The following is a 12009-nucleotide window of genomic DNA, read 5'->3' as shown; positions in this document are numbered from 1 at the left end:
ATATTCAGGCATACTAAATTAAATATATAATTTCCACATCCAAAAAGTAAATTTAGGTATAATACAAATAATTATTTATAGGCAAAAATTAATTTTAATTTTAATTCTAATTAATTAATTCTAATTCTTCAGATTTATTATTATATTAATTGTTGAATTCAGGCATATTAAAGTGTAAGTTTGTTACTGGTATGGAGTAAGTAAATGGGATTTATCATAGAGTAAGGAATACATCACCTTGTAGACTAGATTATAAGCTTTAAACCGCAGAGTATCTCAACTTAACTACTGGTATCTATAAATATGAAGTCAATCTGATGGTAATGTATGTAGACTTCAGTAAAGCTAACTGACATTATTGTATATTTCCTGGTTGTATCTTCCTTTTGGCATCCACACTTCTTGGAAACCACCAAGTTTGGCTTAACACAATATGGAAATCTTTTTTAAACCTAAGGCTTTATGTGAATCATATTTGTGTGACCTGACTCCCCAGCAACATGGTGGTCTTTATAATAATAATAAACCTGAACCTGAACCTGATAGATATATTTATAAAAATCCAAATTCAAGTTCTTATTTATTATTAAAATTATCTTTTTTATTATTAACATTAAAAATATTGCTGAATTAATTTTGGACAAAATCTTAAACAATTTTTTTCTCTTTAATTTCATCCCACAGCGCTGCTGAGCCATACGACACTCTACCGTCAGGAGCGATGATCGGTAACTTCCTCGGCTTAATGATTGTTTTGTTTGGTTTTCTTGTTGGATTCGTAGTCACGCATTCAGACTTCAAGCGACCTGATGAGCCAGTAGAACCTGAGCACCGCCCTCTTACTACATCAGAAATGAAACCATACCAAGCTAGCGAAGCTGCACCAGAACCTTAAGGCCTATGATGGGGGAAAGAAGCAACAAGATCAGAGAACAAGCTACGATTCTTAACCAGCAAACATCTTAATTTCATCATATATGTTTCATCATATATGATTTCAAACAATATATTTTGCCTGGACAATAATTTGTACCCAATTGGAGGTACATGTCGATAAGGTTGTATTCTATATACAGTGCTTTAACTAGTTTTATATAGATTTAGGCTAATTAACTTAATATATTCAAGCTATTTCGTTGTTTGTGGTGTAGAAGCAATATTAATTGATGTCTGACAAAGCAGTAAAAGGTACAGTATTTTTGCAATTATAGTGCATAGTCACTGGTATCAGAATGAGAGAATTGTGGAATATACAATAAATAGGTACAGTACATAAAAATAAAAACACCTATACATAGATGTATATACACATATATATCTATATAATGTATATATATATATATATATATTATATATATACCTTTATGTGATACAAGTGTAATAATGATTTTGCATTAATCAATCATTTGGTCCAATAGGAAAGATTTTGATTTGGGCCTTTATAAGGACACTAAAAAAACTTTCTAAGGACACAATGTACAAATTTACACTAGGATTAAAAAAATAGTTTGAGATAGATCCCAGATGTGACAGGACAATTTAAAAGTTTAAGCCATTAGGTTATATAGAAGAAGGCATGTGTTGGTACTCTAACATGGGAGAATGGTACATTAGTCACGAGTATGTGAGGAAGTGGGTAACATAGATAATGTATTGTTACCATAGAATGTAATGTGTACAAGTTAGATAATCTTAGGAATACATATAGATTACCTGCTCCACCGGTTTTTATATTTTGTGCCTTTTTTTGTGCGGAAAGTTCACAGGGACATTTTAAATTAAATGTATTGTGGGAAAAAATGTGGTCATAAAATTGGAAGATTAAGGAAAGGTTTACTTGGAAGTTTGGATTTATGAACTGCTTATTGAAATTTGTGAACTAGAGTGATGGTAAATTTCAAATATGAAATACATTTTTTCTTTATAAATTGACATGGCATATGTTTTATTTTATATTATTATTATTATTATTTAGCTTTTTTATTATACTTTGTTTTATTTGTTGTCATATTGTTATTATTAAATTATTATTTGTATTGAATAATTGGTTAAGGTGCTTAATGCAATGTGTTTAGTTACAAGTTCATTACACAAATAATACTTTTAAAGTATTATTTCTATTGTTAATGAAGTGTTTTAAAAATATTAGGATTTCATATCAATGATGAGGAATGAGTTATGCCAACAAATACAACTTTTATTAACAGCGTTATGAATTTTTCAGTGCAATGAATGAAGCACACAGTTGTCTACTACAATTCCCACAAGAATTGTGCGTCCAACAGTGATGACGTAATGGCTGATGTTCAATTTTATTATTGGCCTTCGTATTGAAATAAACATAATTTTGATAACAGAATTATATTTATTCAGCTGTGTATTTGAAATGCTTCGTACGTCCGTGTAATGACAGCTAACATTAAATGATTATAAACTGTAGACAGTGATGAAATAAAAATCAGAAATGAGTCTCAACACACTCCTTGCTTTTTGTTTTTAATTCAAGGCATTCTTATTAAATACAAGAATGTGACAGTTATTGATGATGATGTTACTGTTGTTGATGATATGGCGAAGATAATGATAATGTTGACTGACGATATCATCATTCTTGCATTAACAGTAATCCTATTATAAGCCTAGTAGATATTTTTGCAGGTACAGCCCAGTATAATTATGTAGATGTATATATAAATCATGATATATATATATATATATATATTCCAATCTGCAGACAGTACCTTTTCGATCTTGTTAGATTTCATCAGTGCAGCTCAGGATTTCAAGAATGAAACACACGACAGACTCAAAGGATCAGCCCACGTGTGACATGGAACATTGATTATGAATACAAGAGTGCACAAACCCAAAATGAGTGTACTATGCAAATTGCAAAATAGTATTACATAAACAATGCACCATCTTAAAATAAGAGTGCTCTACTAAACATAACATATGTATATCTACAAAACAATGTACTACCTTAGCAGCACAATGTAAAGGAGCGTAAATATTCCAATCTGCAGACAGTACCGTTTCTTCTGGTGGAAATGAATGTTGTCGATTAGTTTCAGTTTTCAGTTAATGAATTCATACGTATCGACAACATTCATTTCCACCAGAAGAAAACAAGTAATCTCTCCGGTCCTAAATTGATCATTTTACGTTTGCTTCAGATAACAAATTCATTATATTCAACCATCGAATTAATTTTTAGTAATTACATACGCACTTTAGAGACATGCTTCTCTAAGATGAAGTTTACATAAAAGCAAATTATGATTTCAAATCAGCGGTAAAGGATTAGACTTTGGTGCACGAGAAGGCACCGAGTTCAAAACCAGCCTATCCCGTTGTTGCTTTTGTCACTAGATAAGGCACTAATTACCGTACCCCGTCTTTCGGGTGGGATTTTTAGCTGTTGATACCAAACTCAGTAAACCAAAAAAGGTAGTTGATTGATTCTTAGCTAACCATGCTTCCCATCGTTAACTGCTAATTTAAAAGGATAACGTCCAATAAAAAGCAGGTCGAAAGAATTCAGTTCTCGCTGAGGCCTACAAACGTTGTTTAAACTACAACAATCATTTTTGCCAAAAGGGTAGGCGTATTTACAAGGAATATAAAAGATCACGCGTCCGTTAATTGATGAAGAAATAATTTTCTCGTTCTAATTAAAATTAAAATCAAATAACTTAGGCCTACTTACGGAAGCTGTAAAGGTAATAAATTTAAATAACTTAGGCCTATTTGGAGCCTGTAACATACTGAAACAAGTTGAAATTAGATCATTCAAAATATTTAATTTTCATTATTCAAGTTAAAATAATGGAAACTATTCCTACTCTAGTAGGTAGTTAGTAGTTACTCTAGCAGTTAGTAGTTACTGTACACCTAGCTGTAAAAGCAGGGGTGTAAGCTAATTACGGTATTAAATATTAAATACGAATGCTGTCTTTTTGTTTTTCCTTTTCCTTTTTTTTTTAATTCTTGGGCTCAGGACCAGGGATGTGCTAATAACGAACTTAATCACTTTATTAAATGGTAATCCTTTCATACAAGCAGGCAGATGCTCTACATAAACTAAGTTTCATATAAGGCTTAGGGAATGGAGTTGAGAGAAAAATGGTCGTGAGAAAAATCCCTGTTAGTAAAGGTACTGCGCCTGCCTCAAAGGGCGTGCGCCGGTTAGTATTAGATGCAGGTTAGTAAAATAGCTCAAATTGGTGAATGAAAATATTGTTGCTGTTTCTTTTCAATAGCGCAATTGGTAAATGGAGATAATTGTTGCTTTATTTTTGCTTGATTAGTGAAAAAAAAATTTTGTTGCTATTTATTTTCAATTTCAATAGCGCAATTACTAAATGGAAATAATTGTCGGTCTATTTTTAACAGCTCATTTTGCAAAAGAAAATATTTTTTGCTGTTTCTGTTTTCATTCCGATCAGTGGTATTAAGCTAAAAATGCGCGATCAACATATTTCGGGGATTAAATATTTGAAATCGGTCAATTTCAATAGAGTATCTTGAACGAATGACTTAGCGCCCCCTTGTGGTCGTACATCATGACAATTCGCCTATTTTTTAACATACCTCTTTGCTTTAAGCATCCTTTCTATACCTATAGATAATTGACAAATAAGATATAATAACAAAATTATATGATGTTTTCAGGTTGTGATTGACAGTCGAGCATATTAAACGCGTAAGTTTCAAAATGAGGTAAACATCAACACATTATATAATGAGCTAAGGACTTGCTAACCAGGGGGATCCAGAGAATTCCGAAAGAGGGGGAGGGGAGAAAGGGGACTGCAATTGGGGCCGATCGAGATAACGCCACCTGAGGGGGTCCGGGGGCATGCCCCCGCGACATTTTTGTTTTCTAGACACCGAAAATAACCTCTGAGGCGTTTTGGGCGATCATTTTTTTTCTTTTTCTTTCTTTTAACTTTCCGATTATACCTGTACTGTTTACAACTGCAAGAAAGTGTATTTTTAGTCATTTGTTAATATCATAGGCCTAAGCTTTATATAATAACATTTTATGAAGAAGGTTGAATGTTAGTAATTCTGGCGGAACACCTCTATAAGTAGGTCCTTATCTAGGCCTATACATTTTTTCTATTTCTTCAGTCAAATAATTATTATTGATATTTATTTATTTATTGTATTTTTAAATTTGTCTTTTGCTTAACATTTTGATTGGTGCTTTTATTAACTGTCTTTAATTTCAGATACCTATGTACGTTTTAATTGCTCTTGTTTATAAGCCTATAAATGGTAATGTACTTCGTTGTTTCCAAAATTTTAAGCGGTACACTGGTCAATATGTTCTGTGATGCATTTTATATGACCAAATCAAATGTGATTGTTTTAAAAGACGACACCGACACCTGCAACTCAGTTCACCTGGTTGCCAATGACCCAAGTGTACTCGTTTAGTTTCTTAATTTTCTCATTGTCAATTAGATGCACGGTTTATTACATTAATTACGTTTGTCAAATTCGTGTGAACTGATAGTTTCATCCATGCGAAATTAATAAACGTATATTCAGGTATAGCATAACACGAAAGTAGGTCGGGTAATATTTTGAACTCACAATGTATATATTTTCGACGCGAGAAAACTCATGAAACAATGTACAATAATAATTTGTTGCTGCTGAAACAAAGTTCTACACTGCTATCAGCTTCTACTATCAGGTATCGTTATTCTTCTGTAAATAATGTGCGATCATTTCAGTGATGCAGACTATGCTGTCTTTCAAGTGACCGTCCAAACGTCTCGCGTCTTTTTAGTCCACAATTCAGACGACTGTATAATAGTTTGAACGCGTATAATATAAAAGTTGCACACCATACAAATCATTCTTTAATATTTGTGTTTGAAAACTGTATTTGATCAATTTAATGCTTGAAATGACTTTTTGTAACAAAATAAAGCACAGGAATACAGAGTTTAGAATGTTTACATGCTTAACAGATTAATATAACCCACTCTAATCTACTTTACAGAATATTCATCTTGACGTAGTAGTAATCTTATTCGTGATTACGCTGGCTGGGATTAGTCCAGTAATCTCCTTGTATCTGAAGCCCTGGTTATCCCTCCCCATAATCTCTACTTCAATGTTCTCATGAAAATGAATTAAGCACAAAATATAGCATTGGTCATTTCAAGTAATTATCATCACGGAAAACATACTTCTATGAAAAAAAACTTAGCTCCAGAGGTTTACGTATTTAAAAATGTCCATCGTAATGTGCGTAACCAAGCATTGACATTTATTTGAGCTTAAAGTATTCGCATTTTTTTTCGAAGATTTTGTGAATGCAAAATGTTGATTAATCTCATGACAGAAGTGGTTATCCAAAACAAATGTCGTATTAGGTCAGTATTTGTTTGATTAATTACAACATTCAGGAGTTTCTCATAATAACAATCCTCCATGAACAACTAAATTTGCATGACATGTTGTTAAAAACCAGAGGCCTAAGCCTGTGCTAAACTTAAATGTCAATTTTTACATTCAGAGACACACAAACATGCGATTTCGGCGACGTCTTTAATAATAGTAATATAGTAAACCCTATATGGTGATTTGATTCATTTTGTGTTCAATAAAATAAACCATAAAATATACAAATTAGAAACGACGTTTCTAGTTTTCAGTGAGTTAATTCTTGAATAAACAAGAGTGTATGCTTGTACAATAAACTCTATAGTTCACTAAAACTGCGGGCCGCCATGTTGCTCTTTTGTGAGAGAATTCACAAGCCCTTAGTCATATTATTTTATTTGGATAAGCACATCCCTTGATGACAGTTTTTGTTTTTAAAATGGTTTAAACCTTCACTGATTCTCTAAAGCCCTGGTCAACTCCTTCGTTTCATACTTGCTTTTGTCGGAAGATATTGGAAAATAAATAAGTAAATAAGGAAGATAAAAAATAGTTCGATAGGACAATTATACAATGACATTGGTTACGATGAACCAAGGTGAGAGATGAACATAATTTTTTCAGATTATTATTGTAATTCCTTAATTTTTTTTTTATTCATAAGATAATTCCAAATACTACAGTCGTCTCAATTTGTGTTTTGACTATAATTTGAAACCACAAGACTCAGATATTAAATATTTTAAAAAACAAGCATCAGTTGTTTCTCTTGGTAACAGTGTTTTTTTCTTTTGTAGTGTTTCGTCATAATAAAGATATGCATTCAAAACACTAAAACACGGACGCAATTTATATTACCTACATTAGTCAAATGGTGAAAATCATAAATTGCGGCATATATACGATGATGATATTGAATTTTCCTGATGTTAAATCGGGAATGAGAACGAAACAGCTGTGCCCTGGATATCTATTTATTCCTAACCGTTAAATCAGACTTGCATATATTCCAGGTTCATAGTAATACTTAGGGCCTTAATATTCCAGACCTAAGATACAGGCTTCGAAAATATTCCCATCCTAAACTTTGAACTGCGTTAATTTCGAAAGTGGGTAAAATATTGAATACAGTAATTATCATTGCGCCCAAGCACCATATATATATAAAACAGAAAATAAGACAGAAAATAATGATGCAGAAACGTTGGGTTAGGCAGTAGAACACAATATAATTTATTCAGGAAACGAATATTTCCTCAAGACTTCATCAGCGTAACTGATTACACAGTATAATTGACCTCTGTTATTTGCCTTGCAATCTAGTGTTGTTCAACTGCGCATGCACAAATGAGTGTAAAGAATGAGCTGCTTTATTTGGATTTGAACTCCCAACAAAGCCTCAAAGGCCCAGTTGGGTAAGACAGCAGAAGGTCCAGGGTTCGAATCCTGGTTGAGGCGGGTTATATCATTACAGCATTACCGCAAGACGGTTTAGAGTTGATCTCTAATGTGTTATGTTATCTTTTTAACATATTCGACCATAAAGAGGCTACTCTTAATTTGCTAAAGAAGAAAATTTGTAGTTATTAATTGCATTAAATGGAAAATGTTACACAAATATTAAAGGTCCCTGTTCTGCTATAATGTGTAAAATTTCATTTCTAAACGGTAAGAATTTTATTCTTTTAATAGTCAGAAGCTTTAATCAGCTTTTACACTGTGGGCTTCATGATAAATTCGAATCTAATTTATACCGTCAATATTTATACGCTTTTTATGGGCAGGAATTGAAATATTTTTTACGCACATACGTACAAAATTAATTTAATCTATTAACAAATTCTTTTATTAATTGAAACCTCAAAGATAGGATCTACAGATATATATAGGCCGTCTTGCATTTATGCTTTAGTGTACGGTAAAAACACCACCCAACTCGAGTTCTTGTTGGATAATATATGAATTATATGCATATTTGTTAAACATTGTAGGCCTATGCACCTTGCCTCTTCATAGTAATCACGTGTATTAATTATAGGAGAACTACTTTAACATTTAATTATTATTATTATTATTATTATTATTATTATTATTATTATTATTATTTTAAACTTCATAGTTTAGAAATAATTTAAAATGCGCATGCTCAGAAGTCCGTAGTTATTATTGTAGGCTAATATCTGGTTTTCTTTCAGCATCCACTTTCCATTTCAAATACGAGATGCTGTTTCTGAAAAACTAATATTAAGAACGCCGTCGAGCAGTGTCATGTTTACAGAGTAAAATAATACCGAAGGAAGTAGATCATGACTTATGTATCAACCGTTCCAATCAAGTAACTCTTGCGTTAATAATTCACCATACGTTTTGCGGAACCACTGCCTTTAGATGATCGATCACTGTTTAGCAAGAAATGCATTGGTAAACATTCACCAATTCGCTTGTGACTTGTGGGGTCTTGTTCGAGAATTTCATTCATAATGTTAATCGATTTGAAAATACTGTAGCTCTTTAGTGCTCGCTGCAGGCTACTTTTGAATGTTGTGATACAGTCACCTCTAATTTGGTTAAAAAAATATGTACATAATGTGTCTTTAAAATATCCATCTAAGTTATTTCTTATAAGCATGATTACCTTTTACTTTGGTTATAACTCATATAAGGCCTTATATATAGTTATATAGGCCTCAATAGGCAATTGCATATATATTAGTGGAAATACATTAATACATTGAAATCGATTCGGTTCAGGTGTAGGGGAGGATAAATAATTGACAATATATTATACTAAGACAGTTAACTTAGTGAACGTAATGATAAAGTATCGTGGAGCACCCAAATGGATGACAGGTAGAATGATTATCTGGATTGTTTTGCCTTGCGTTAAAGGAATAACTCTAAAGCACACTTCTCAAGAATCTTTCAACTATAAACACAATTTTATGAATATGCCTATTTAGAAGTTATGACAGGGCCCTTTAAGTAAGTCTACTATTTTTATTTTATTTAATCATGTGAACACTGTCAGTTTACAGCGACACACATCTTGGTACTTTTAGAAACATGAGAGGAAACTATCACGGAAACAATATGAAGTAAGTTCGTATCCAACAATAAAAAATACATCTTGGTACGTTTAGAAACATGAGAGAAAACTATAACGGAAACAATATGAAGTAAGTTCGTATCCAACAATAAAAAATACATCTTGGTACGTTTAGAAGCATGAGAGAAAACTATAACGGAAACAATATTAAGTAAGTTCATATCTAACAATGAAAATCAAACTATAACAAAAATAATAATAAGCAACAATTAAATCATAAGAATACGTTTCAAATATCGGTCAAATATCTCTTAAGTCTATTTTAAAATTCTTATTTAATCATGTGAACGTTATGATATTGCACCGTGTGCCACACATCGAATTGTTCTGTTTAGACAAGTAAAAGAAAAGTATCAACGGCAACAAAATTCACTGAGGTATAATTAGAAATAATAATTAATAAAAACAACTCAATCTACTACAACCAAACACGTTTTGAAAATCGGTCTTCAAACAGTAACTATTTTCTATGTCCCATTTACCAGTGGTTTACATAATTTGTTAATATCAGTGAAAAACAGAATTGTCATATAAAAAGACCGATTGTGTGATGTACTTCCATCCATAAACATCAATAATTTAATAGGCCTACTGTGAAATATTCAGTTATTACAAATTGTTATTAATGTTATTATACATACCGTAATAGGGCGTTTTATTATATTATCAAAAGGTAAAATCGTCTTTGTGGTCATTGTCGTGAAACAAAGGCACTTTTCCAGTTCTTTTAATATACTCGGCACTGATTACAGGCCTACCAGAGACCTTTTAAATTATAGTATACCTAGTACAATAAAATACAAAATAATGGAAATATTTTGAGAGTATAAATTAGTATAAAAACAACAATAGAACCAATTCTTAAATTTTATCAGTTTATTACAAAAATATTAACACGTGCTTTAACATCATCAATACTTAATTCTAACATTGATTCTTTGGATTTAAGAATATAACTTTAAATTCAGTTACCGAATCTGGACGAAATGAAGCTAAATAAGGTCCTACATTACGACAAATTTAAAAGACATTTACAAGTTTCTTTTAAGACTAATTTACTCATTGCATTATTTGTGTTGTGTCAAAGCGTTCTTATTATATTTTATGGATGAAATTTGATATGGTTATTGATTTAAATAAATACGATAATAATGAACACTGTGGTGTTAACTAGGTCAATATTCCATTTATGGAGATACATAAATGATTTGTGAATATTCATGATCTGAAACTAGTGATATATGTATATTTATTATATATTTATGGATAAAATTATTTGATATATGGTTAGTGATTTTAATAAATGCGATAATAATGAACACTGTGGTGTTCAATAGTTCAATATATTGCGTTTATGGAAATAGATAAATGATTTGTAAATATTCACGATCTTAAGCTATCATTTATCTTCCAGGCCTAATAATTTATCTTCCATAAAAAAAATATGAATAGCAATGAATGCAATAGGTCCAAATGGCGAACCTATTGACACTCGCTTGGGAGAGACAGAAACTTATTTTTTGGATAGGCCTCTATCCATAATGCATAGACCTAATAAAGAACCCATTGGCACCCATGTATTGTATACAAATAGGCCTAATTGTTTCCCTACAGAATCTATATTCGATGCTGTACGCTAAATCTTTCAGTCTAGTTCCTAGTAGCTTGTTCAGGCGAGTGACGCTAACAGGTTTATTGCCATACAAAAATCTAATTCGGACATTATTATGGTTCCTCTGTGATTGATCAAATTTGACTCTTAGCAACCGACTTTGACTTTAGTTAATTCTTCTTTATTTTGTTTACAAAACATGTAAATTAAACTGTACTTCGATATTTATGTAATTAAGTTGAACGCACCACTCTTGTGTGTGCCGCCGTTGCAAAGGCTTATGTTCGCAAAGAATTTCTTACAAGTTGGTTGTATGTGGTGACTCCAGGAAGGTTCAATTACACTCTACTGGGTCTACTTCATGAAGTTTTAATTATGAAAATTTTCTTTTTGTAAAGACATTAAGATTTTTTAGGGTGGGTGGGTTAGTCAGGTACCATTCAAAGCTGAGAGAAAATTAATGTTACTCAATGATATAACACAATTCCGACACGTTGTTGTTAACGACATTCCTGCATTTAAATTTCCACTGGCATAAAAGCATCTAATGCGTCTATGGCTTAATTATGATACATTGCCAAAATACCAAAATACTAGAAAGAATGTAAAACTGTAATAAAAACAAAATATTAAAGCAGCCTGACGCTATCCATCAGTACTTTAGTGACAGCTTAACTTAACGGCAATAAATGAACAAAAAGCGACTTTTTGTTGCCTTTTTTCAGACAGATATATATATATATATATATATATACTATATTTTATATTGAATGTTTTTGATGTTACTGCCCTTCTCGGAGGAAAAAGTTTGCTTTTTGTTTATCCTGTCGCCGACAAGGGTGTTGTCCTGTCTTTTTTGTCCTTGTATTAACTGGCGAAATAAATG

The 12009-nt window shown here is 31.7% G+C and overlaps 1 protein-coding gene across 8 annotated transcripts in view; it reads left to right on the top strand.

The window, feature by feature from the left end:
* LOC117101581 (cytochrome b561-like) overlaps positions 1-2479 on the top strand; it is a 23627-nt gene extending 21148 nt beyond the window's left edge. For all 8 annotated transcript variants that reach the window (XM_033241616.1, XM_033241597.1, XM_033241581.1 and 5 more), the window contains one exon: positions 685-2479. In XM_033241616.1, the coding sequence (XP_033097507.1) occupies positions 685-895 (211 nt within the window). In that variant the 3' untranslated portion in view covers positions 896-2479. The remainder of the gene's footprint in view (positions 1-684) is intronic.
* The last annotated feature ends 9530 nt before the right edge of the window (positions 2480-12009 follow it).

This window comes from Anneissia japonica, unplaced genomic scaffold, assembly GCF_011630105.1.
Source record: "Anneissia japonica isolate Jap-2015-1 unplaced genomic scaffold, ASM1163010v1 scaffold1005_len2656397_cov198, whole genome shotgun sequence".
Lineage (NCBI taxonomy): Eukaryota > Metazoa > Echinodermata > Crinoidea > Comatulida > Comatulidae > Anneissia > Anneissia japonica.
The sequence above is the reverse complement of the archived record's forward strand: the minus strand, read 5'-3'. Positions and strand labels throughout refer to the sequence as shown.